The sequence below is a fragment of the Scomber scombrus genome, chromosome 16, assembly GCF_963691925.1.
Source record: "Scomber scombrus chromosome 16, fScoSco1.1, whole genome shotgun sequence".
In the NCBI taxonomy this organism is placed as follows: domain Eukaryota; kingdom Metazoa; phylum Chordata; class Actinopteri; order Scombriformes; family Scombridae; genus Scomber; species Scomber scombrus.
Window position 1 is genome coordinate 11920623 of NC_084985.1, and position 27825 is coordinate 11948447.

The 27825-nt window shown below is 41.3% G+C and overlaps 1 protein-coding gene across 6 annotated transcripts; it reads left to right on the plus strand.

The window, feature by feature from the left end:
• Window positions 1-26950, plus strand: ubap2l (ubiquitin associated protein 2-like). 6 transcript variants are annotated; one of them, XM_062436325.1, is made up of 30 exons: window positions 1-34; window positions 1384-1521; window positions 2947-3024; window positions 4493-4603; window positions 6981-7155; window positions 7918-8019; window positions 8192-8237; window positions 10873-10917; window positions 11758-11864; window positions 12199-12258; window positions 12364-12416; window positions 12582-12667; window positions 13375-13555; window positions 13730-13928; window positions 14051-14385; window positions 14547-14719; window positions 14872-14992; window positions 15964-16003; window positions 16105-16297; window positions 16425-16491; window positions 16734-17055; window positions 18144-18232; window positions 18358-18411; window positions 18547-18628; window positions 19019-19236; window positions 19483-19588; window positions 20835-20960; window positions 23306-23373; window positions 24069-24263; window positions 24867-26950. In XM_062436325.1, the coding sequence occupies exons 2-30, from the start codon at window positions 1426-1428 to the stop codon at window positions 24960-24962; spliced, it is 3624 nt and encodes a 1207-aa protein (XP_062292309.1). In that variant the 5' UTR covers window positions 1-34; window positions 1384-1425; the 3' UTR covers window positions 24963-26950. The 6 variants fall into 6 exon arrangements, with proteins under 6 accessions (XP_062292309.1, XP_062292308.1, XP_062292310.1 ...); XM_062436324.1 differs by lacking the exon at window positions 1-34 and adding an exon at window positions 60-219; XM_062436326.1 differs by lacking the exon at window positions 1-34 and adding an exon at window positions 60-219 and having other exon boundaries at window positions 14902-14992.
• The last annotated feature ends 875 nt before the right edge of the window (window positions 26951-27825 follow it).

Sequence of the window (27825 nt, forward strand, 5' to 3'; positions counted from 1 at the left end):
AGCTCTCCGTGGTGTCAGAGTGGAAAAGAAACAGGTAAATTCACACAGTCTCTCGCTTATCGTGTGAGCGAGTCGACTCGTTATATTTTCTCCACTAAGTTGTATCAACTCGGTGTTCAGGAATTAAATCCTGTCTCCTAAATCCGGCTGGAAGGTCGACAACGTGACCACTTGTCGGTCGGTTGTGTAGCGGTGTCTTAATATTGAGCCGGGTTTCTGGTCAGTATCGCCTGTTATTTATTTTCATTTTAGCGGCCTGTAGGCCTCAGTGTATCCTCGGTGTTTCCGACGCCGACAGCCCGGCCATCAGATAGCACCGGGGCCCGACAGGTTGTGGATGTTGCCGTTTATGAAGCTAACTAAGCCAACTAGCTGAGCCAGACGACGGCTGCTCGTTGGGTTAACTCGGCTAGCAGTGGTTAGCAGACAGCTAGTGACAACATGGGCGTTTTTTCGGTTTTACCGGCCAAACATTAAAGCTCCACTGCTCGGTGTTTCTAGATAAGCTAATTAACTTGTTGGCTATCAAGCTAAACGAGCTAAAGCTACTAACTCAGCGCCGTCTAGCCTGTTAGTCGACACTTAGTTAGCTGGTTAGCTGTTAAAGTTAGCCTCGTTGTCGCCATGAGGCGAAGCCGAGAGAAGCGGAAGCCCACCGAGCCTCCAGAAATGGCTACTTTCCCTTCAAGTATTAGCTAGTTGGCTAGCATTTATGGCCATGTGGCTGGCTAGTGGAATTGGATATGTTCGACGGGCCCTGGCTTTAGGCTTGTTTGTGGGCTAGTGCAGACGGGTTTCTTTACGTAACCCATCCAAGATTAAGCAGCCGCTGTCGATAGCAAGGTTAACACAGTCTGCTATCAAACAGTGATGTTGCTGGCTGTCTTCACTAAATGTGCTCCCATTTCTGCACAGTACAAGTCTTATCTATCATGAGCTCTGTAACCACATACTGTCATTTCACAAAAGAGAGGCTCATTCAACACTACGAAGGCTGGTATTTAATGTGGAAAGTGTTGTTTCATGTTTTGAAGAGGTAAATAAGGAAGCTAATGTTATGCACGGATTAGCCTTGTGTGCAGCAGCCCTCTGTGTGTACCTTGGCACCCTTATTTCCCGGGTCAGACCCGCGGCTTGCTTTGGTTTTAGACATTGACCTAGAAAGTGGCTCAAAAACATAATTTTGAACGTTTTCCAGGCTGTCTTGGGCTTCTCTGAAAAGCAAAACGGATGGTGTCTTCTTGATAGCACTACTGGCTTCTCTCCACCAGGCAATAAGCTATCAGACAGTTTGAGGAAGTTGTATTCAAGTGTGTCAGACATGTACATGACATAAGTAGGTCATAGCTATTTGTAACGCTTCTCTCATCCTTCTCTCCTCAGGTGTTATTCCTTTGTAAATACTGTTATTTGTATATACTGTAAATGATGACGTCCATGGGCGGGAACCGAGCCCGGGGCAGCTGGGAGCAGACACAGGGCCAGACACAGAGCCAGACACAGCACAAGCAGAGGCCTCAGGTACCCTCACTTTCACCACCTGTCACACATCCTACATGCACAGTGATTTGTAGCTGGGATGCATATAGGCAAATCATGTTGGCTGAAATGGTACCACATACCAACAATGGGACACTTTTATATATCATATGTATGTTTTACATTAACTGCATGGTATTACTGTTGTGTAAGATGTTAAGAAAACAGATACTAGAAGCCCTTTTTAGTTTGCCTTTTAATATAGGTAAAAAATAGGCTAAAGCCGGGAACACACAAGCAGGACTGTTAAAATAATAATCTTGAAGATTTTCATTTAAACAAATGTCTGATATGTCACTTTTTACTGCTGAATGAGATAACACAATGGCGATTGAGCCTATGGTCCACTGATGAAAGCCCTTGCATTTGCAGTATTATGAATATTACGTACTGGGTGTCTGTGGCAACATTCCCAGGAAAAATCACATTCAAATCACAAGCGACGCACACAGTTAGTGGCGTGTTTTCCATCACCCAACAGTGGTTAGTCCATCACTGAGAGTAGGTGGGGCTAATACAACACACACGCTCTTCAATTCACCTGTGTGTGAAGTAGCATACTGGGGGTTTTTTTAGTCTTTGCTAAAGCTGCAAGTAAGCAGTTATCAATGTCAGACAGACAACACTATTTGGATCTCTGTGAATAAATGAGGTCCGAAAACACACCTGCAATCACCACTTATTGCCGTAGGTGCCACCAATGAGAATGAGACAGATCTTCGAGATTGTTACTTTAACACCATATTATGACAATAGGGGAGGGACGTGCCTGATTTATTGCTTTACTAGACTTGATTGATAGTTTTAATCTAACTGAGTTGACCAGGTAACATCACAAATGTGTAGTAATTAGGAAGCAGATGAAGAGTGCTAAGATTAGAGATTTGTGTCCAAGTGTGGAGACTGTCAGTAACCAGTGACGGCAGTGCTTATTGTGAGATTGGACAAATTAGTCACAGAAAAGTTTTATAATTATAATAATTCCACATAGAAGAGCAGGAATAATGAGAGTGGGACTTTTGTCCTGCTGCGAATGTGAGTTAAAAGCTTAACTTCTGTTTCTCTTATCTAACTTGATAACAAGAGTCCTGCTCATATTCACTGTTTTTGTGTGTGGTGGTGTTTTGTTTTTTATCTCATATCCCTTCAGGTAGTTCAACATGCTTACTATCACAAACTAATTGGTGTGAGATCCTACAATTTCCCATGAGATTTTTTTAGTTGAAGTTTCACACGTCTTTGAGAGAATGTGCTGGATTTTGTTACTCGATAATCATTTTTGAATATCTGCTGGACCTTGGGATTTATAGATGTCTCAATACAAGTCCGTCCTTTTTGTATTTTCACATGAATACAAATCTTGTGGGTTTTCACTCAATTGTTGATGGTTCACTTCTCTTCGAACAGGCTACCGCAGAGCAGATCCGACTCGCGCAGATGATTTCAGACCACAATGATGCAGACTTTGAAGAGAAGGTCAAACAGGTGAGAAGATACACAGCATCCTTTTATAACACTTCCCTCCTCACCTGGCTTCCCTGTGCTTCATCCCAACTCCGGCACTGGGCACTTTAACATGGACTTTTATTATTTATTCTATTACACTACACACACTTTTTATCATAAATACTCACATTTTCTCTTTTTACCATTTTAATATTTTAACTCAGTGGTTGGTTATTATCGGTTTGTCTTTCGTTGTGTATTACTGTGTATGTATCTGTGTATTTATGAATGTGTGTATGTATGGACTGAGCTGCAAGATACCTGAATTTCCCCAATGGTATTAATAAAGTATCTATCTATCTAGTTTTACTTGCTACTTTTAAAAACAGCAAAGCATTACTACACTGTGTTTATAGCAATGGCACGTACAATATAGTATCACATCTATTGTAGTCTGCCTTGAGTGTGTATGTGAGTTTTAAATTATGTTTGTTTTGCATATTTTGTTTATAAAATGCAAACAAAGGCTAAAAGACAGTGACACAGCATTGTAGAAATTATAATAAAACTGCATTTTGGTGGATTGTCCAAATCATTGGTCTCAAGAATGATTATTAATCATATTGTTCTGGGGATTGGCTTAAGATTTCAATTTATTTCTTATTAGCTATTCAAATGATGGGAAAACCACTTTCTCCCTCATTTATTAAGAAGGGGCATGGCCCAGGATCTTTTTGGGCCATTATGTCCCTTGTGTTTGGCTTGTGGTGGGTTGAGTTGTGACGTGCTATCTTGAATATTAGTGGCTGCTGTTACCAATTTAATCGCCACCGTTTCAGTCTGTTGAAGACCAGTTTTCACTTGTTTTCCCGTCTTCACTGAAGCCAGAGAATTAATTTTTTTCCCTTGCCCATGTGGCTTTAATTTTTTCTTTGTTATGAAGAATCCGGGGGTGAATAATGTTTGGTTTGTCCACCATTAATGATTCGGTAAAAAAATACTTAAATGTCATCTTTATTTGGAAAGAACCTCAAGAGCAGATGTCACAAGTGCTTCACAATAAAAACAAACCATAAGCGAATGATTTAACTCTGTAATTGGGTCATCAAGACCCTTTTGATAATAAGATGTCAAATAATAATCCATAATTTCAAAGAATTTGATAGAGCAGGGTGTCACAGTCTGTACAAGAAATGTACCCAACACATTTTACATGTGTTCAAGTCCATGAAGGGACTTAAAAAGATATTGATTCACTGCTGGCAGCACATCTGCTCTTCTTTAGCTTTGACCCGCTACTGAAATTCTAATTTACAGAATCCCACTTTCTTCTACGCATTTTTACAGTGATAGAAACGATATTTAGCTTTGCACATTGCAATGTCCTGAAATATAATTTTTAACGAGCATTCTCCATTATCAGAAAGAGCCTTTTTCTAAATGAGATGGTAAGAGTGTAAGCCAGGGGTCACCTCAGTGTCTCATTACTCCTCTCCTCCTTTTCCAGCTGATTGACATCACAGGCAAGGACCAGGACGAGTCCATGATCGCACTGCACGATTGCAACGGGGATGTCAACAGAGCCATTAACGTGTTGCTGGAGGGTAGCCCAGACACTGTGAGTATTGGCTTTGTGTGAGGGCTTAGCGCTGCGAGGGCCAGATTCTGGAGAAATCAGTGCTGCACTGGGTTAGACAACTATTATCTGGTCCTAACGGTGAATGCTGTACGAGTAGTGCTCCTGTGAAAGTAGAGCATGGTGTGAACCTTTTTGTAAAGCTGCATGTAAAGGTAAAAAAAAGGGCATAAAGAAGTTCACTGTAAACACATTTTCTGTACTTCCTGTTGGTCACTGTGTCACTTTTGCATAGCCCTTGTATATTTTCACTAAGCTATGGAGTGAATGTGAATTCTTTGAACCTACTGAAAAAAATGTTGCGCCCTATTAACTAAATGATTGAGAGGTGAATACTGTAATCAACTGATGAATGCCACATTTATGATCAATTGCTCTGTATGAATTGTCCTTAATACACAGATGCAGCAACTAAATGAGCCCTCATTGCTCCATACAAGCTTTGATATAAATGTAACTTGTAAAACACAAGAGGAAGTTGAAACCAGAAATGAGTGGAAATGCTTCTCACCACCACATTAATCAGACTTGATAAAGAGTTGTTAGATACAGAAAGACTTTAAATTGAGCCGGTTCAATATGGCTTGTGGGGAAATTACGAACAAGTGGAACTGAATTTGCTTTTGTTTTCAAGTTAATTTAAAGTAGCTATGTCTTCTATGTCTAGTCCACACATTGACTACATTTACACGCACACTCATATTCTAGGGATGTCCCGATCCAGCTTTTTGCACTTCCGATCCGATACCGATATTGTAGCTTTTAGCATAGGCCGATACCGGCCGATCCAAGCATGTATTAAAGATTAAAGATATTTACTTATTTTGTTGTTATACTCATGTTGAAAAGGGTTTTACTCTTAAGAACAACTAGCCAACTTAATTAGGTTAGTTTGAATAATCCACAATGGTTGGTAATGAGAAGCTGACCTGTTTATTCTTAACAGGGTTAAATAAACACAAAATAGACAAAATAATAAATAGTCAATTAACCACACAAACTGAATTGGCATCAATGCTCTGCTCTTGAACAACAAGAGTGTAAACCAAGGCTTAAAAAGCCATCAGTGCAAACAATATTGTAAACTGTATTAAAAAAGCAAAACACACAAAAAAGCTGAGTAGAAAATAAATAGTGGGATCCTGGACAGTTCGCTAGGTGTGCTGAAAAACGCGGACCGGATTTCGGGGGAAAAGCTGAAAAAAAACTGGAATGGATTACCTACATCGGTGCGCTGGAAAACACGGACCGGAGTTTTGAAAACAAACTGGATCGGGAGTCCGGATCGGGATTTTCCCGTGCAGGCCGATCCGATATTGATATGCATTTTCTGCTAATATCGGCGGCCGATCCGATCCAAATATCGGATCGGGACATCCCTATCATATTCCAATATTATTCCGCCTATGACAATACTCCAAATTTGATATGGGTCATGTAGACAGCATTTTCTGTTTGAATAATCCGAATTAGGCTTTATTCCGAATGTAGCATTTTCCAGTAAAGACATGGGGGATACGCAGATGATGATCAAGTTTTAGGGAGCCCCTTTGGACAGTACATTCAGATTCTGCGTCTGTTTGGGTTTTTACTGCAGTTTGCGACACACAACCTCTTGCCTGTGTACAGTCAGCTCTGTGTGTTGTAAACAAACCATCTAGCCATCAGTTTGCAAGGCTGGGATATAGTTGCACGATGGGCTGGTTGTGTAACTCACCCTTGCACAGGCAAAAAGACATGCTGGAGCAGGACAGCAGACAGAAGAAAGGAATGAGAGGAGAGTGGAGAGCTGGTAAAACGGAGGGAGCCTTCTCCACGACAGAGGATGGAGGGGGATTGGTTATTATCCTGACATGCAGCCTCAGACTGACAGTCACAACTCTGCGTGATGCACCCAAAACTCAGCAGTGTAGTAAACATTATGGGACAGCTGAGGTAGTGAATGTGTCTGTAACTATACATTTATAATATCAGTCATATCAATATCAAGCAATAGCTCACTCATGTTTTTCATCTTGCTGGTTTACTTCACTGCCTGCGGAGATCTTGTCACTCCCATTCCCATTGGAGAAGAGGGGAAACCCCAAAAACCCTCTGCATGTAAACAGGAATATTGGAGTAATATTCATCTTCATTATCCATTTAAGTTGTAGGAATATTTTCTTTTCTGAATAAGGGCAAAAACCGGAATATTTGGTGCGTGTAAAGTCTTGTCAAAGTCTTGTATTGGCACCAGTCTTGAAGTACACTTGAACTGGCCTTCAGCTTTCTTTATTGAATGCTTTCTTTCTTGCAGGTATAGCACTATTTGAACTTAAAGTAACAAAGGTGCAACATGTTCTGTTTTTATTTCCTTAAGGACTCTTGGGAGATGGTGGGGAAGAAGAAAGGCATGTCAGGCCAGAAGGAGACTAGCCAGGCAGAGACCGGCGAGGAAGGAAAAGAGAACAGGGAGAAAGGAGGAGAGAAAGATGTAGCACGTCGTCGAGGTGGAGCTCCACGCAAGGGCCGTGGAGCCAGCAGGGGACGAGAGTGTGAGTGTTTTTGTTTTGTTTTTTAAACCAAGCTCTTACTGTTTACTTTGTTTTTAATTTAAATCATGTACAATTTTTTTTTTTACCAACTAAACTCTGCCTGCCTTCTTTTAGGATTACATTTTTTTAAGTGTTTAGTGTCTGGGGTTTTACTGCGACTGTGTGGGACTTTCTAGCATCACTGTGCACCTGTTTTTCAAATCAAGAGCTTCAGTTTTACATCATGAGATCATTTCCCCTCCTGTTAATTTTGACTCCTCAAAGCAAACTTGTGACCCCTGCATGAACCTGTGAGGGAAGTGTATCTGCAGTTTGTGAGCCACAGGTTTGCCTTAAAATTAGCTTGTAAACCTGTGGGAACAGTGTGGCTACTACTGGCTGTTACTTGAAGTTAAGAAAACACATGTTGAACCAATCAGAGCAGTATGAAGACATTTTTGCTCCATTATCCTTTGCTATAGAAAAACTGCTGTTTAAGCCAACAACAAAATACTCAAGATTACATGTTGGTGAATTGTTATCCTTTTAATTTTGTGTCACTTGAGGCGCACCAGTAGACCCTTCTCAACCCTAACTGGGTTTCTGAAGGGGGGGACAGTGTGTGCCACAGCAAAATGATAGCCAGCGAATGATTCATCATTCTTCGTTTTGAGTGAAGGGCTACTTGAGCTTTCATACATTACCATTTTAGTTTAAATGATTATTTTGCATATAGTTACAATGATGTCTGATGACCATTTTCCTCTCCTTTTATAACTCCAGTTCGTGGTCAGGAGAATGGCTTGGATGGAGGCAAGGCTGGAGTTGCCGGAAGAGGTGCAGAGCGAGGCCGAAGGGGACGGGGCAGAGGAAGAGGGGCTGTTGGTAAGTGGCTGTAATCCTTTTAGTGGAACGCTTGGTGATGGAAATGTGTCTCCTCAAAACCAGGAAGGATCCTGTTTTTTTTTTTTTATTCCTACTTCAGCTGCGTCTTTCCTTTCTTGTGGCGATAATTGTCAAGCTAAGAATCTCAAGTCGGGTCTTGTTGTTTCGACAGGAGCATCTGGACGGCGAGGAGGCAGATTTTCAGCGCAGGGCATGGGGTAAGAGAACACCTGCGTTGCCTAAAACCAGAGGGCCTTTTGTTCCTTTTACCTGTTGCCATGGTCACCAGAGAGCAGGACCCCGGCCTATTGTTTAGCCTTAATCCAAAGGAGGGAGTACATACATCAGCCAATGAAATGGAACAGCGTGGGCCGGATACCGCTCTTCAGAGAGTGCACGGCGTCTAAACATTTTATTTAGAGTGAAATTTGGATAGAGCCACACTCAGCAGAGTGTCGGGAACCCTAGTTGGTTAACTTGAAAAGGCTCTGCTCTCTGGTCCTGGACTCTAGCATTTTTCGGCTTGTGTTTTTTTTTTGCCTGTTCTGTGTATCAGTATGTGTGGGGGTGTGTGTTTGCAGTTGATAACATGTCAGCTGATGAGTTGGCATCTTTATACTGGCAGCTTTCACCGGTAGATGTCATAACAGAGGAAGTTACCTCTCGACTGTTACGGTGTGCTCTTGACTCACTTTTCATTGTGATTTATTGGGTGACATGGCAGCGGGACTTGAGTTGTCATAACTAATCTGCCTGCCTGTGGTGGTGGTGATGATGATGATGAGCAGCATCGAGGGTGTGTTATGTTATTCCGCAGTTATGGATCTTTAAATCTTGTGGTGTTTTGGGTTCTGCTGAAGTAGCGCATGTGACACGATGTGGAGGAGCCTTAATATAATTTCCTCTGAAAGTAACTGCATGTTTACTTCAGAATTAAGGTAACAGTGTCATAAATATATGGCTCAGAAGGTAGAGACATGACCAGAATGACACTTAAAGAGGTTTGTTTAAATAGTGGTGCACACAATAACGATAACCTCATGCATCTTTTAAGGAATCTTTAGCCTGTGCCAATTTCCTGCAGCTGTAAGCATCTTAAAGTGCAAACCCAGATATTGACTTGCATATCTCAAGGAACTCTATAACACGCTCTGTTTCATACTGGTTGTAAACTTGTTTGTAAGCTTACTGAGCGCTTACTGCATTCGCACGCAGCACTAGCCAAGATATGTTCATGTTACCTAACCCCCCCTCTCCTTTCTACTCCAGTCAACAGTTTCTATGTTTGCTTTTGCTTCTTATTTCTAGCAGGCAGTTTACAGGCAGCGTGGCTTTAGTGTCACTTAAACTGTGTGACTTAAAGGAAACATGGCTTTACAGAAAGCTGATAACATCTTTGTTCTCAGTTAATTAATGTGTCATAAAATCATATGTGTGTGTGTGTGTGTGTGTGTGGGGGGGCTCTTTGGTAGCTTGTGCTGGTTGCTGTTTTAATGATGTACTGTCCAACTAACATTCACATATGGTGCTTACAAATGTTAGCATGCACCGAAGTATGCTAGCAAGTACACAAGCAAAATGGATACCTTGCTTAAGCGCTGATCAGCTGTTTTCGTTGGTTAAGAACTTAAATGACTACCACGGTTGGAGGAATATTTAAGATACATGAGATCAATAAGATGAAACGGTTATTCTCAAGTGTTTGCTCTGGGCCAAAATGTATTATTTGTTCTTTTTTTCAGAGATAATTTTTTAACAGTGATGCAGAAAACAGAAGAATTTCAGACCCATAATCATCAGCTCATTCACTAATTAGACCAAATTTGGTAATTAGTCTAATAGGTAATGCTAGCCACATAAATTTCAAATTAGCTAATATGTTTATAATTAAATTATTACTTCTTAACCAAGTAGTTTCTACCTTCTCAGACAATACACTTTTTCAGTCAGCACAAAATATGTTCAATATTAACATCTATTTAAAAGTCGTCATCCAGTTGAACGACACTGTTTTAATGAAGATCCTCAGTGTTTAGTATCATATAATATATCGGGTGTTTTAAAACATCCTGCTGACTAACTAACATCAGATTGTGACACTTGCCATATGATATAAAGGTCTGGATGTCATATCCAGAGTGATGTGGGCCAGTCGCTCCAGCATGGCTGCATAAATCAACCTCGTTCATTGCTGATGGTGTAAAAGAGATGTTCTGCACTGTGACTACTAAGAACAAGAGAACACAGCTCTATTCATTACGTCGCCAGTTGTTTCTGCTCGTACCACGGCGACAGTTTCCTTCTTTTTTTCCCTTTTTTTTCAGTGCTGTGAAGTCACTTTTACTAGTTGAATGTTTCACTTCAACGCAACCAAATAAGATTTAGAAGATAAGAATAGTAAGATGGTGATTTTTCTCCTCTCAGTGGAAGGGTTATTGAATGCTGACTCGTTCGGTTGAATGGTTGTTCAGTAACAGGTTTTTTAGCTGAAGCAGCAGATTGTTCAGGGGGATACGCTGCATCAATGAAAAGTATTTCTACTCATGCTTAACATCTACTATTATGAATGCTGTTTGTGGCTGCATTGTATTATACATGTGATCTGTTGGATTTTATCGGCTTGTTTATTGATCCACCATGACTAAAAGCACACTGGCTTGCCTTGCATTGTAGAGTGACTGACAGGTGTAGAGTGTTTTTGTTACAGTACCAGCACAGGCAAATCGAAGGCATTTTGCTTACGCCGCTGCAATGGATTGTGGTATTTTTAAAAAAACAAAACGAAAGCTTTATCTTTTTTTACGTTCATTTGTTATGCTTCTTGTAATTGTTGCCATTATTTTCCCTCTAAAGCCAGATTGATAAGGGGCCCAGATATGATATTGCAGGAGGTGAGAGGTGAGTGCATCGCCTCTGGTGTGTTTTGTTATTCTTGCTTTCTGTAGGGAGACCCTTGAGTGCCATAAAACAGGATGACTGAGCAGGAGACATTATGAAAACTGAAAGTATTACACCCCACTCTTATAAATAAGATATGGAATTGATATGACCTTCCTGAAATTTGGTGTTAAATCCCTTCACGCAAGCCATGAAATACCTCTCAGATTTGCACAGGAAGGATCTCTAGACAAATAACGAAAGCTGCTTGGCTTGGCTTGGTTTGACTCAAACAGAAAAGTGTTGTTCGTCTTCATGTTGCTAGGTTGCACCAGCTGTAATTCTCTCAGCGTACACGGATGTGTCAGATTAATGAAAGACATGAAGCACCAGGAAAGAGTTGTTGAGGGACAGTAACACAGTATTTTGATGCTTACTCCTCCCTCATTTGCATGTCTCCGACTGTACAAACTCTCAAGACTGTAATGGATTCACTTAAGACTCTTTATCTTTCCCCTCTTCCTGTCTTCCTGCTACAACCTCAGTCGCTTCACTTTGAAGTGTCTCTATTAAGTTAAATGGCCAGTGATAACAGCAGTACTGGGGATTTATTATTTGAACAACACTTACGGTGCAATATGTGGGCACAAGACCAACTAAATAAAAAATCTTAATCAGGGTTAGTTTGTGCTTTTCTAAACTTTGACCCTCTGTTGATAGATTAATTTAAAAAAACGATTTAAGATTTTTGTGTGAGGGCAGCCTGCTGTGGTTGATGTGTTTTTAGTAATGCTGACAGCCCTACAGCAGCCAGTGTATACGCTCAATTCTCAACTCTTTTATCACTGTTTTTTCCACCAGAACATTCAACCCCGCTGACTACGCTGAGCCAGCCCAGACAGAAGAAAACTATGGAGGGGGCAGCACCTGGAACAACACAGGAAGCACGGAGATGGAGGAAGGAGCTAGTAAGTTAATTTATTAGGAAAGGTTACTCTCTAATAAAGAGGGTAATCTTATCAATGATGCATCTGTTTACCATCCAAACAGTTTGTAAAAAAAAATCATGTTTAGCATCCTAAAGAAGCTCCCACAGTTAAGATGAAAGGAAGGTTCAGTTGTGTTCAAAAAGACGCTTGCTTTTTGATGCTGGGCTTCCTTCATCGATCATGCACGCTGTTATAAATACCCAAATCCCAGACATATTGGTATCTTCCCAGATCATAGTGTCCGTGTGTCCAGCTGACTATGGTTAATCATATCTTTTCATGATATTCAACTTTGATCTCTTCACCTCTCCAGGGTTGGAGTACTCTGCAGGAGAGGGAACAAATTACCCGCCCAAGTTCGACTCTGCTCCTGGTAAACCTGTCTTCAGTTCTCTTGTTTATATGCATTCCTTATTCTGTTTGAAGCTCTCTTTGCCCATCGCCATAGTATTGAACAGATTTTCTCTTTGACTCTTAGGTGCTTGGAGGACTGCCACAGAGGAATGGGGCACTGAGGACTGGAATGAGGATGTGAGTATTTCTAGGCTTCACCTCATGCATCTCTACACATAAGCTAAACAGTTCACTTCTAAAAAATGTAAAAAAAAATCTTAGGTTGTCTGTTTTCAAATCCAACTTTGGTTACTTTCATATTCTTACAACTTCTTTCATCTTCTTCTGTCTGTTCCTCTGCAGCTTTCAGAGACCAAGATATTCACGGCTTCCAGTGTGGCGTCCATGCCTCTGCCTCAAGAGAATGTCACCATCACCAAAGGACAGAGGTCGGTCACTTATTAGTGCTCATTAGCCTGAATCATGTCTCCCAGCAAAATAGGTTGCAGAGAGGAACATTATATTTGCTTTGTTTCACTGTTAATCCAGTCACTTTAAATGTAGTTCATATCTACATCAGCCTGGCTTTTAACTTGAGATGTATATATTGATTAGATGTAGGGCTGCAACTAATGATTTTTTTCCACACAGAAGCTGGAACCAGAGATTTTTTTCTTAAAATACTTTAATCAATTAATATTAAGCAATTCATTTTTCTGTCAATTGAGTAATCATTGCAGCTCTAATTAGATTGACTTATTATTGGATTCTTTGGTCAACACTAAATCGGTAAAAATTAAGCAAATATATCTCTCAAATGTGATCGACTGAATACGTTTTTAAATACGTTATTGGTTACACAAAAGAAACAAAACAGAATCCTTCCAAGCAGAGAGTGGTGTGCAGATTCTACTTTTATCTGACATGCATGCTGTTTGGTTCAGCACCTGTTGAGTTTTTTGATGAGCATACTTTTTTTTCCCTCCACGATGAGACAAAAAAGGCAGGCAGACACCACTTCTGGGAAGTGGTCAGACAGTATTTAGAGAGACTAACACATCGTTGGTTTTGTCTTTTCACTGAATTTATCGACAATAAATAAAATAAAGACGTTTTCTTGTCATAATGATGATTTCCCCCCCCCCCCTTACTATAGGATTGATCTTGCTGTGCTCCTGGGGAAGACTCCTCCGTCCTCCTCCTCAGAGACAGAGAATCCCCCCATGGAGGGTACCCAGCCCCCCTCCTTGTCCCAGTCACTGGTTTTCAGCAACTCCAAGCAAGGAGTACCACTCTCCCAAACATCCTCTGGCACCCCTTACACCCAGCACAGCATGGTGAGACCCTCCAAAAACAAAAACTTTTTTAGAATTAAGTTTTCACATGAATGCTTGCTTTTAAATTGTCACATAAAGGTTAGGGTCATTAATATCATGTCATAATTATGCCAATGTATGACCAGTAATTAAGTAACAGTATTATGCTAACAATATGTTATTATGTACCAACAGGTCAGCATGCTGAGCAAGGGTTTCGGAGATGTGGGGGACCCTAAAGGAGGTACCACAGGGACCACTGGCTCTCAGTTCCTGGAGCAGTATAAAACAGCCCAGGCACTGGCTCAGCTGGCTGCCCAGCACTCCCAGCCTGGACCTCCCAACACAGCCCCTTCATCCTGGGACACCAGTGGCACCTCACTGGGACAATATGGTGAGATGACACTTTGCAGTAATTACTCTGACAAATACCTGAATGTATTAAGCTAACTAATTCCCCTGTTGAAACACTTCAAATGCTTAATTGCTTTTCCTTTTAACCTGTTCATTGCCCAGATATGAAGACTCAGCCAGAGTCCGCGGTCCACACACCCTTTACGAAGCGTCAGCCCTACCAGGCTGCCACCTCAACCTCGTCCATGTTGGATGTTTTCCTGCAGGACAAAGGCCTGCCTCCTTCCTCCTCTTCGGCCTCTTCCTTGCCCCAACAAACAACATCCTCACCCCATGTGGTGCCTCCGCCTGCTTCCTCCCTTCCCAAAATGGTGGCAATCCCATCTTTAGGGCAGCAAGTTTCCCCAAGTTCCTCAGATGCCCAGGGCTCCAGTCCACTGCCTTTGCAGCAACACAAACTTAAACAGCAGAAGAAGAGAACCTCGATTACAACAAAGGTAAATGACAACATGTGGTGCACGTAAAATCTTTTTGGGAGCTTAAATATATGTGAAATCTGTCCCACCCACCCACAGACCTGCAAAATGTGCATCTGGTGAAAGTTTTACCTGAACCTGAAACCTTTCCTGAGTCGGAAAATGCTCTTCATTTTTCTCAGATTCCAGCAATGGCGGTGGAGATGCCTGGCTCAACAGACATATCTGGCCTAAATCTTCAGTTTGGAGCGCTGCAGTTTGGGTCAGAACCAGTGCTACCAGAGTACGAGTCCACCCCAGCCACCACAACACCAGTCAACCAGGTCCAGAACAGTCTCTACACAAGCCCCAGCAGGTTGGCACATGCATAAATGTGTAAACTTTGTAAAGGTGTTGTGAATAGAGGTGCAACTAGATGTTGTTCTTTTAAGATATTTTCACAGTATTTAATGTCCAAAAATTTTAGAACCAACTATATTCTGTTACTTGGTATTGTTAAATCTGCAGTGAGTCAACTCCAGCTCTTTCCAACTCCAGCCAGATGGACCTGTATGATCAAAGACCATCTCAGACACGGCGCTACCCTCCTTCAGTCTCCTCCTCCCCACAGAAGGATATGCAGTCCAAGGTAAAGGACAAAGCTTTCCACATTTTCATTTTTACTGATGAAAGCATGCAATACAGCGTTGTGTTATTATAGTGCTCTAAGGAGTGGCCAGTAAGAACAACATTCTTACATTTGTCTTCATTTGGTCCTGTTGGGCTCAGAATTAGCAGTTTGTAAACTTTGGTTTAAACCAGAAGACCCTTAGTGTGAGAAAATCTATTTATAGAGCTTTACAGAAATCACATTAATCAAAGTTGTGAAACAGTCATGAAATGCCAAATTATGATACGCAGTAAAGAGTCATACTCCAGTTGTATTCATGTAGTACTATGTCAAAATATCAGGACCCAACTCTCAAGTATTGAATTCAACACACGATTTATGCCTCTGCACCAATGACGTGCCATGGCCAGAGGTATTATGTTTTCAGGCTGTCAGTCTGTATGTCCGTCTGTCCGCCCGTCCCATTCTCGTAAATGAGATATCTCAGAACGCCTTACGGGAATTTCGACGCATTTGGCACAAATGTCTACTTTGACTCAAAGATGAACTGATTTAGAATTTAGTGGTCAAAGGTAAAATTTTATACTTTATTTATTTATTTTATTGGATTCCTTTCAAAGTCTTCACTACAAATATGAGTCTGGACAGACACGGAACTGTAACTTGACAGGTTGGCGGACGCATAAAACTGCGAGGTGGTTATTTCTAGTTGTAGCATGTTTTAGGTGTGTCAAATTCTAATGAAACTGCACACTCAGCGTAGATGATATCGTTTCCCCTCATTGTTTCAGCCTGGTTGTTTTATTAGGTTGTGATTATTTTATTATATAATATACTGTTGCTTTCAAACCTGACCCACTATTAAAATGCTCTGCGTGTCAAACAAGGTTCTTAGTTACTGTTTCCAAGAGCCCAACACCCTTCAACTTCTTATCAATGGACTGTTTCCATAGAAACCTGTGAGCTCACCTTCATTGTTGGTTTTACAGAATGGCTTCAGTTCAATACAAGCAACGCAGTCTGTGGAAGGTAAGTGTCTATAAAGCTTCTTTTTTTTTCTTGAACATTGCAGAAACTGGTCTGAGAAATTTTTTCCTTTATTATTCCTTTAATCTTTTTTCTCTCTCCAGCTGCAGCAGGCTCTGCAGTATCGGTCAAGCCGGCTTCTGATTCGGTCACGCAGGCAACAGTCTCCAGCATGGGCACTTTGACAGACAGCGGCCCCACCTCCTTGTTGACCGCATCCAATCAGACATCCCACAGTGCTCTGGGGCACAGTGAAGACATGCCACCAAGCAGCATCCCCCCTCCTCAACACAACAAGTGAGATGCTTAAATGATACACACAGAATAAAATAGGAAGTAAACCAAAAACTTATTTTATGACCTCCTGGGAACTTAGTAAATGCGATGTGATAAGAAATGTGTACTTTTTTCTATCTTTCTACAGCTCTCTCCCATCACAACAGAACAGCCATGCTCCATCTTCAGTTCGGACATCCAACTCAAGCCTACTGGTGAGCCATTTGTGTACATGTCTGTTTTGAAACCAGGATCTACCCCATGGGTCTAACATTTGTAAGACTATTGAATGAGCATAAAAAAATCTGGGTTGTGTGTACATGCTTGAACAGGAGAGTGCATCTCCCTCCATCAGTGAAGGCAGATGGATACATTAGATGTCCATTCACTCTAATGGAAATGTAATCTCATCAATCCTAACCACATCTTTCTCTCTTCTTCCTTCCCGTCTTTACAGCACCCCAGCGTAGACGGTGACTCAAGCCTGCACTCCTCCTCCTTCCCATCCTCTGTCTCTGCTGTGGCGTCTTCATCAGTCCCTTCCTCTTCTTCCTCGGCTGCTGCTGCACAGGTGTCCTTAGGGGCCCCTCAGGCCCCCTCGGTAGGGTCCGCCACGGTATCCTCTGGCCTTGGCCCCGTCAGCAGTCTGGCCATGGGCCTCAACACCGCCTCCATGGGCGCCCCAGCTGCTGCCGCCACTGTTTCAGTCTCCTCCAATGCTTCGACCATTCCCTCTTCAGCTAGTTCCTTATCCACACGCAGCTCTGCAGCATCCTCAGGTGAGATTTTTTTTAAAAACACACCTGTTGTTTATTCACTCCCCTTCAGACAATTTTTCATCTAGATAATGCATTGTAAAATAATAACAAATAATATGATATGATTAGGTAAGATAAATACTTTATTGATCCTGAAGGAAATTAAGGCATCCAGTATTCATATTAGATCAGATCATACAGTCAGTCAGTCCAAAAATAAGAAAAAATTCAGTCACCCCTCTTCCGTAACAGAAAATATTGATTTATTGTTGCTCTTCATTTTGTCTGCCTTGCAATATACAGGTAATTTGGTCTCAGAGCTGCTTGAATAACTTGCTGGTAAAGTGGGCTGTCAGTTTTACAGAGCATATAGGACCAATCATTTTAGGACATTAAGCAAAACTTGTCTATGGAGTTATTATTCTCTTATTATATTTCTCTTATCTACTTGTAACTGTAAGAGCTTGTTGGTTATGGTGATGTGTAAATGTGTAGCTGTTATAGTTGATTGTCTGGTATCTTTTCTGTAGTTTTGGTTGCTTTGTTTTGTGGTGATTTCTCAGGTAGTCGTATGAATTTGTGTCTAACCTTGCAGTGGTGCATCCATAGGAAAAAGATTCCTCAAAAACTGCTGACAGAATATGACTTTTTATTTGGAATGAGCACATTTTGTCTGCGGTTGGATGTATCGGTTTCCATTTCCTCACCATCACTGGCTGAGTTTCCATCATTCTGACTCATCTTGCTCTGTTTAGTTTTTCCTGTGAAGCTTTTCTCTCTCTCTCTCTCTCACACATATTATATTTGTTTTCTTCTCTGCTCCCTCTGCTGGTGCAGAATATCACGTGGTATATTGCAGTCTCGTCATTAATTGATGCAGTTCAGTAAGAAATTAGTAGCACTTTGTGGTTTGATTCAACAGATCTCCCTGCTGGTTGAAATGTGGCAGGGATGTTGTCATGTACAAAAATGTGCTTGTAACTTTATATTTTGAGTTACGCTGGCCAATAAGGGGATATATTTTCATATGTAGTTTTGCAAAAGGTTATAGATATAATAGCACTGGCTTGTTGAGCATTATTATATTTTGCATGGTTTTGTGTATTCAGGGAAAGCACCTCCAAACCTGCCACCCGGAGTGCCCCCTCTACTGCCCAACCCATACATCATGGCCCCTGGACTACTGCACGCCTACCCAGTAAGTTCTTGACAAACTCTGTGCAACCTTTAATACAATCTGAGCTGTAAATGTGCTCACAGATTTGGTCTGTTATGTGATCTACAAAAGCACGATTGTTTAACAAATCTCCTGCTTGGTCTCAGCCTCAGGTGTACGGCTATGATGACCTACAGATGCTGCAGACAAGAATACCGCTGGTGAGTTTTGGTTTGTGAGCACAGTCCAACTTCAACAATTAAACCATTTTTATAGAAGTAATACTTCATTTTTTCAATGTTCATTATTCTTTTACCCATGAAAATTATGTTTTCTCTGCATTTTCACGTTGCCAGGATTATTACAGCATCCCCTTTGCGACCCCCACAACAGCACTGACTGGGAGAGAGGGCAGCCTGACAAACAACCCTTATTCTGGTGAGCCATCCTCTAACAATTAAATCTGCTTTTGCATAATAAAAGTTGAGCTTACTGTGGGTGTGTTGGGTTAGGGTTAGTCAGTTTTTACTTTTTGAAGAAGCTTCTTGCTTTATATTCCCTTTGAAGAAAGATAGTTTCTTACTTCATGTTCCAAATTTTTTATGATATTCTTCACATACTGAAAGGTTTTTATATCAGAAACGAATCCTTTCTGGATGACAGTGCACCTAACTGTGGTCACAAACAATCACCCACCTCAGCCTTTGTGTCCTTTGTATATCTGTGCTGTGATTATTTACTTCTTTTCGCCTGCAATCTTTGTACTGTGACACCTGCAGTAATTCCCCCCCTTCTGTCCTGTCATCCTCTCTCCTCCCCTATTTCCAGGCGACTTATCAAAGTTTGGTCGAGGTGATGCATCATCCCCGTCTCCAGCCACCACATTAGCTCAGACACAACAAAATCAGACCCAAACGCATCACACCACTCAGCAGCCCTTCCTCAACCCCGCACTGCCGCCTGGCTACAGCTACACGAGCCTCCCATACTACACTGGCATGCCAGGCCTGCCTAATACCTTCCAGTACGGTCCTGCTGTGTTTCCGGTGAGGATTTTTTATAGTATCCAAATGTCTGTCAACTTGTCACTGTGTTTGCAGTGTTTCCCTACAAGGAACACACATTCAACTAGACTTCAATCTATTTTGCTGCATTTTTATATTTAAATATTAATCTTTTCTGACCTTAAAACATGGATTTTGGTGCCCCACATATCTTTTCTTGTGACACGTAATTTTAACTTTTTAATTTTTTCCCTTTTCTGACTTGATGTTAAATTTCTTTTCGTCCAGGTGGCTCCTACCTCGTCAAAGCAGCATGGTGTGAATGTTGGCGTCAATGCATCAGCCACACCCTTCCAGCAGGCTAGTGGCTATGGTTCCCATGGATACAGCACTGGTGAGGCACTAAACGATAATAAAACGGCATGTTTTTGACGGGTCATGCAGGTCGTGCTCTATATACGTGCATACCAATAACTTGTGCTGATTTTCACAATGAGCCCATTGATTTCTCATTGGTGTGGAGTGCATATTTCATTTGAGCTCTGCAGCATCCGCAAGCTGATGCTTATGTCAAGGCAGTTGTTTGTGGTTCATGAAACAGTCTTGCCTGCTGATTCTCACTTGAACTGTTGACCTCAAAGTTTAACAATTTAAAAAAACAAAAACAGAGCATGAATAACGATCAGGTATGTCTGTGTCAGAAAATGGCAAATGCATTCACACCTTGTACACAAATGTCATTGCTTGTTCACACATGGGACATGCCTCAACAATTGAGCAAGAAAATGTTATATTTATCCAGTGGCTTCTCATGATGCAATATATGGGACTTGCATTTAAACCGAAAGGGAAGGGGTGAGGGGGTTGAACAGTGGCACCTGGCTACATTAGTTTCAATAACAGAGGGTTTAGATTGTTGGTCTCCTGTCTTCCATGGCTTGCTTTGCTCATTTCAGTAAGTGAAGTTTGCCCTCAGGGCTTCACGATCCACCCCATCACCTGCACACACATTCATCACAAACGCATCAACCAAACGAGCACCCATTGCCATTTTCCCACATTTCTTCATATGACTCCCCTTTGTGCCCATGTTCTTTCAGGAGTTTTTCCTCAGTGGACTTCTGTTATGTACTCGTTTTGTTTGAGAGATGCTGTATTTTAATTTCATACTTCAATTCTTCACTTTTGGTCACAACACACGGGGCACTTTATTTGTTCTGAGCTGCATCATCTGCTGCTTTCTGCAATCACCCAACTCAAGCTCCCCCCCCCCCCTCCCCCCCTCCCACACACACCCTGCCTGCTCCCTCACTCCCCCCCACCCCTCCTCCCGTCAGACTTGGGTCAGATAGTACTTGCAAATGATGGTTAGCGTACCAGATGGGCAGGATTTTCCACATAAGACAATGCAGTTGGTGTCAGTTGAGCCAATTACAGCGAAGCATTCAGATGTCGGTTGAGTGTTTTCTGAAGGGCTTGACACCATCAGTATTGTCGTAATTCAGTTAAATCTGTCCATGTGGTACACAGTTTAAAACAAACGCTATAAGTTATTTGCAAAGGCTATCTGAGGCAGGTCTGCCTCCCCTGCCTGGTGTGTCTAACGCTGTGGGCTGCGGCTGTGTGTCTGACTGTTGCAGGCTATGAGGATGTGGGCCAGGCTTCAGGGAGTGGGGATTTCTGTAAGGGCGGATACGGCACTGCCGTGGCCGCTGCCCGCTTCTGCACAAACAAGCCAGCCAGCTCTGTCACCGGGCCTGGAGTCGGTGAGTGCCGCCACATGCCAAATTAAAACAACAACAACAAAAAAACCCTGTCCCTCCCGTCTTCCTCCTTGTGTCACCAACCATCCCCCCCCCCCCCCCCCCCCCCCCTTTGCTCCTGTTCCTTTGCCTCATCACTGATGAGCTGCGCCTGTGGGAAGACCCGTCACACTACTTGCGCTTTCAGACAGTCCAATGCAGCCTGCATCTCTTAAAAGCCTCGTCTGCCATTCTGTCTGTTACCTGTTCTCCTCCACAGCAACTCATCATCACCCCAATCTGGTTTCATATTCTACAGAGTTATGCTGCAGTTGTACTTTGTAATTATCAGGTTTGGAGTCTAAAATGTGGGCGGATTAGAAGCGCTGTAAGTGATATAAACAGATGATGAGTTGCTATGGTTGATGCTGTCCATTTTTCCCCTCTGTGTTGCTTGCTCTTCACTCATATTGTCATTGCTGGTAGGTCGGTTTCCAGAGAAAAGGAATCTGTCCTGTGTGTGAAGTAGGTTGCAACTGAGAAGAGAAAGGGCCCGAATGTCTACAATACTTGTAGATACTACTGTGCTCTATAACAGTTTGTGAATATAATATTTTTCGCCAGAAGTGGCTGCATCAACAACTCACAGCTGGTACCTGAATAACGACAAATTCAACCTTTTAAAGATGTGCTTGAAGGTATTTCTGCTCTGATATAGATGATCTTTGGCATTTCCATGACACATCACAGAAGAATTAAGAGGGATCTGTAACTGAGCAAAGTGAATGAAAGAAGTGACACTAAGTACAACAGCACACCTTGAAAGATAGCATATTATTTCCTCTTCTTTAGACACAGTGCCTTTACGATGTGATCACTCTGCTATATTCTGTCATAGTGCACATAGTTGGGTTTTTTTTAAAGGTTTTTTTTTTTTTTGGGGGGGGGGGGGGGGGGGGGGGGTGGATTGCTTTTAAATCCCAAATCAAAGTGTTGCTGCTGATTACTTTGTGATTGTATGGAGCAGAAAATATTCAGACCCACTGTTTCACATTCATACTGTGCCACTCTTCATCAGCTTGATTTTCATTTTCACTGACATTGCCAATCACAGGCGCATTAGTCAAAGTCAGTCACAGGTGATTTAAAAGTAGTTGGATTGTAGAGTTGCAAGAATGAGTAGATTGAATGAAAATTATCAACAACTATTTTGATTATTTATTTTATTTTAATTTTTTTTAGAAAAAAAATACTAGAAACAGTAATCAACATTTTTCAAAATTTGTTTTTGACATTTTAAAGACTAAATTACTAATTGGGGGGGGGGGGGGGCTGATTAATTTAAATACAGCACCATTGGAAAGCATAGAGAAAAATTGTGTACAGCTGAAACAATTTAGTAGATAAGCAGTAAATCCATTGGCAACTATTTTAACAATTCAATGGCTCCACTTTTCTGGTTTACTTTTTAAAAAAAAATGAATTTTCAGAAGCATTTTCTTACATTTTATAAACCAAAGAAAGCAATTCATTAAGAAATTATCAGAAGATTAATCAATAATGAAATGGTCATTAGTTTCGGTCCACATTTTATGTGGAGAATAAACTGCTCACTCGTGGCTCATTCAAATTTGGATCTCTGCGTTACAAGCTGTAAATCTGCTAACTAAGAATTTCAGTTATGATTTCACCAAATGTTTAATCCTCTTGCTTTTAATATTAGACATTTCTTTTAAATTTCTCTTTTAGGAACTTAAAGACACTAACATGAAAATGCCACCAGAGTAAAAACTGAAGTTTGAGTGTCTTGTCCGGTGTATGTCTTGTTTTGCACACCAGTTGACCCTGTTCTGCGTCTCCATGGCGATATGGGGGGTCAGTGTGTGCCAGAACAGCCAGAGCAGTAACCACCAGATACAGTCAGACTATAAACACTGTAGTTGACTGGAACTGATGTGCTGCTACATTACTTTTTCTCACCTCTCACTTCATCTCATCCTTCATTTCATCACCTCATCTCTCTTTGCTGTCCTCACTAAAGGGAAATTCTACCGAAATCATCTATGAACTTTTTAGACGGTCATAGATGTACACCTGACATTTTTGACATTTCTTTTGTTGTTTTTTTAAGTGATCAGATCTTCTTGTTTTTCAGACTGCAGTGCCTGAAATTTAAGCTTTTCTCCCCTAATTATTAAGAATCCGCAGATTTATAGATATTAGATTTGATTTTTACAATTATGACGGTCAGAATGAGAATATAAACATGTGGCTGGTCATGGTTTGTTTGGTGGGTTTTCTCCTTTAACATGCTCAGTTTGGCAAGATTTCAGACTAACTTTGCCTCCTGTTTGTTTTTGTGTCTGTAGGAGTCTCTGTGACGTCAAGCAACACGGGGGTACCTGATATTTCAGGGTCTGTTTACACAAAGACGCAGGTAAGTACAGGATGTAGACATGGCCTCTGCCCTCGATATTCAGAGACAACATAAATATTTAAAGCCCCTCCTCATAGGAAAGGATCTTTTTGTAGCTATGCTAGCGGTTCGACTTGTGGTCGCTCAGTCGGTGTACCATTTTGGTCCAGATTGAAATATCTCAAGAGCAATTGAATGGATGGCTGTGTCATAAATGGCTTCCAGAGGATGAATCCTAATGACTTTGGCCACCACGAGGTTGACATTGTTGTGAAATGTCTTAACTGTTGGATGAATTGTGTGCACTTGTCTCCCTCAAGATGAATTATAATCATTTTCAATGATTCTCTGTTAATGCTGATGTTCTGCGTTATGACCGAATACCTGCAAAACTAATGACATCCCCATCCAGCCCAGCCATACTCTGTTTTATGCTAATGTTAGCATGCTAAACTTATATGGTCAACCTGGGAAACACTGTACCTTCCTACATTGTCATTGTGAGCACGTTAGCATGCAAATGTTAGCATTTAGCTCAAAGCATTGCTTTGCATATGTACAGCCTCACAGAGCTGCTAGCATGGCAGTAGACAGTCTTGTTTTCTCATGCATATTATGAAATTGCATTCAACTGAAGCTGCATTGATATTAAGTAAAATTAGGATCTGATCCAAGCAGGAATGTTCACCTCTGTTCTTTCTCACTTCCTCCTGCAGTCGTTTGAGAAGCAGGGTTTCCACGCCGGCACGCCAACAGCTTCGTTCAGCCTTCCCTCGGCTCTAGGGAGCGGGGGACCCATCAACCCCCCGGCTGCTGCAGGTTACGCCCCGGCCCCCTTCATGCACATCCTGGCACCACACCAACAACCCCACTCTCAAATTCTGCACCACCACCTGCAGCAGGACGGACAGGTAGAGTTCTCTTGTCTAATCTGTTTTTGTGTCGTCTCCATTGCTCTAGGTTTCACATCTGTACAGATAAAGAAAAAAGTGATGCATTGTTGTCTTATATTTCTGGTTTATTTTGCATTCACACCTATTTATTATGAGCCAACTCAGGAATTAATATGTAGTTAATATGAATCCACCTGTACCAGCATCGGATCTGTAACTGCATTTCTATCCTACACTGAGCTGATTTTTGAACGCATGGCTTACTCATTTTAACTGTAGAAGTGAGGGAAGATGCAGCTTTCTGACTTTTTTAGGCTGGGTGTCTGTTTGTGTCAGAGCAGACTTGACAGCACAGTGAAAGGAGCAAAGACAGTGTAGCAAAAGTGTCTGAATTTAACAAATACTCAACAGTTTTAGCAGTGGAAATTATTTTTAAACACGGGGACCCATCGCTCCGTGTAGTGCTTTGCTTTCCCTGTCTGCGGTCTTTTGTTGTGCACCTGCAAATATGCAATTTGTAAAGGATAAAACATTGTTATAAATCTGTGTGTAAGCTCAACATATCACTGAGCAGCACACATTTGAGTAAACACAGTGCATAAATCTCTCCTCTCTCAACAGAGCGGCACTGGACAGCGCAGCCAGAACGCCTCCATTCAGCAGAAATCTCAGATCAACAAGTCGGCATACAACAGCTACAACTGGGGGGCGAACTAACATCCACTGTCGGAGCCCCCACACTGTTGACAGAAGCTAGGAGGGGGCTCATCACTCCTTCCGCAAACAGTCTCCAAATATAAACTCCCTCTTCCTCCTGCAGAGATTCCCTCCCCCAGTCTCTTGGCCCAGCACTCCCGCAGCTCTGACTGCAGTCAGAGGAGGTGCTGTGCCGAGAGAACGAGCACTGTAATGATGCATGGATGGATGGACGGGAGGAAGGGAGGGAGGGAAAGGAGGGGCTTAGAAGAGAGGGGAGGTCAGAGTTTAAATGGTTATAGAAATACACCGTCAAGGTGAAATATTGAGTGTTGGGAATTTGTATTGTGTTAACCCACCCCCACCCCACCCCGCACGCCCCACCCCTTTTTTTCTTTTACTTGTATGTAACATAGAACTGTTTTCTAAAAGAATGAACGTTTCCTGTATGGTCTTCTTTTTATTTTCTCTCTCTTTGTCCCCCTCCCGCCCCCACTTTTTTTTTCTTTCTTGCTGATGGGGAGGATTGAAGTAATATCTGAAGGTGGGGGGACAGGCTGGTTTTGTATTTCTCACCCTCAACTCCCCACTCTTTGAATTTTGGTGGAAACTCTTCCCTCCCACACAAAATACTCAACCACATTAATTTGCTCAATTGCTGTTTAATGTTTTTTTTTCTTTTCATTTTTATGTCATTTTAAGTTTGAAGAAACAATTCTCTAAATTGGTAGAGTTGTGAAGTTTATTTTTTACCAAATATAGATATATTATATATAGACATATAAGCGAGCTCACTGGCTTGGACTGTGAGGAAAAGTGTGTTTGTCATGTGATTGCGTGCATGTTTGTACACACGGGGGCCGTGGTTGTGTACTGTGCTTTGTTTTTTGCCTAGCACAGTATTTTTTCATAGTGTAAAAAGTTTAAAAAACAACAAAAACTTACCATTATCCAACCACTTGTACAGTAACTGTTCCCATGAATTATAAATATGTTGCATAAAGGTCCCACATATTCTGCAAGAGATGTTGAGATTGATTTCCAAGGCCAATACACACCCAATCTGCCTTCCAGTGTGTTGTTTTGTTTGTTTCTGAGGCCCCCCCACCTCCTCCCCTGCTCCACCACCTGCCACCCCCTGACATTATAAGGAAACCTGCAGCATTGAATACTGATGGACAGAAATGTACTATGGGTTTTTTGTCAGTGATTTTTTTTTTTTTTCCTTTTTGTACCGTGCGTTTTAAAAAAAATTTAAATGGATAAGCTTGTCTTGTACATATATAAAAAAAACACAAGTACTGTAGTCCCTGTTTGTTTGATGGCTTTCTCCTTTTCCTTCTCAAATCCTTGCAGACTTGTTAGTTTTTTGTTTCATATATTTTTTTTATTTTGTAAAAATATATAAATATTAAGTAAATAAACAAGAAAAAGACATTTTCATCATTTTGGATGTGAATGTCTTTTAAGAAACTATATTTGTTTCTCATGTGGCTTGTAAATACAGCAGCATCTTTTCCTCCAACGCTTTGACGGTGAAGCCCAGTCTCTGTTTTTGTTTGTCGCTCTGCAGGTTGGCTTTGATTCATCTGGCAGTTTGAAATGTTCATTCATCGCTGATACCGGATATCAACAGAACAATGAATTGACAAAAAAAAAGGGGGAGAAAAAAAAGTCTTGTCATCAAGTGTTTGGCACAAGTGAAACCATCTGACAGTCAGAAGGTTTAAGGCTTTGTTTGTTGCCTGCCTCTGTTATCTAACAGACTCCTGAGGATCAGTAGTACTAAATTCAACTCCAAACACAGCACTTTCTCACTTTCTTCTTAGTGGGTTTTACATTTGTCTTTCTTATTCTCTGTCTGAGAATTTTTGTCCTGATTTCCTTGTGAGGTGTGAAACGCAGTGTTAATTATCAGAAGTGAGGTGAAAAGCAGTGGTGGAAAGTAGCTAAGTGCAATACACAAGTACTGTGCCGCTACATGTACATATGTATAGAGGAGCATAAAATAAAAATACATGAGTACACCACAACATTCAGAGGAAAACATTGTACTTCATTATCCTGATTTATTTTAGCAGTTTGTTATTGTGCAGATTTAAAATAAAATTGTTACACAAGTAAAATTACCCAACTCTATAGAAAATGATTAAAACAGTTCCACTTTGATGAATAGTCATAACATTAAAATGCTGCTTGCACGTAATCCAATACAATAACGTAGAAATGTCAACACTGTGATTGGGTATTTTTCCTGCATAATTGGTCATTTTACTTTGAATATTTAAAGTGTTAGAAGAAAAAGGCATTAAATGTAAAGATTTGAATGCAGGGCTTCGACTTATATGGCATTTTTACACTTTTATTGCTATTTAGTGAATAATAAAAAATCTGAGTAGTTAAACCACTGCTGAGAAGCTTTAGAAATGCAGGCTTCATTGCATTGTGTATCCCAGGGTGACTAATTAGTATTCAGTATGAGCTGTTAGGCAACAAATATGACTTAACATCAAGATAGATGCTTGAATGAAAAGTCAAACACCCAATTAACCCGTTTTGTCACTCGTCGCTGAATCATTTATCACACACAGACACATACACACACACTTCTCTGTTGTCAGCATTGCACAGTCCCTTTGCTACTGATCGCCATAAATGAAGTCATTAAACAAAGTGCATGACCGTTTAAACTGCAGTTTCACGGGTTCGACTGACCGACGTCATAGTACGTGTCGGAATGTTTCGCCCTGAATGAGCGTTCCAGACTCTGGGATTGGAACGACGTTGCTAGGAAACAGCTGTTCGCTTCTACTTAGCAAACACTACAACAGGCAGTGGCTCAAGTAGATCCTCTACTAAAAGTCAAACTGTACAAGAAATATTT

Coding starts and splice junctions, on each gene's coding strand:
- ubap2l (XM_062436325.1), top strand. CDS start 1,426: ATGATGACGTCCATGGGCGGGAACCGAGCCCGGGGCAGCTGGGAGCAG. Junction 8,238..10,872: donor TTTTCAGCGCAGGGCATGGG/GTAAGAGAACAC, acceptor TTCCCTCTAAAG/CCAGATTGATAAGGGGCCCA. Junction 13,556..13,729: donor CTTACACCCAGCACAGCATG/GTGAGACCCTCC, acceptor ATGTACCAACAG/GTCAGCATGCTGAGCAAGGG.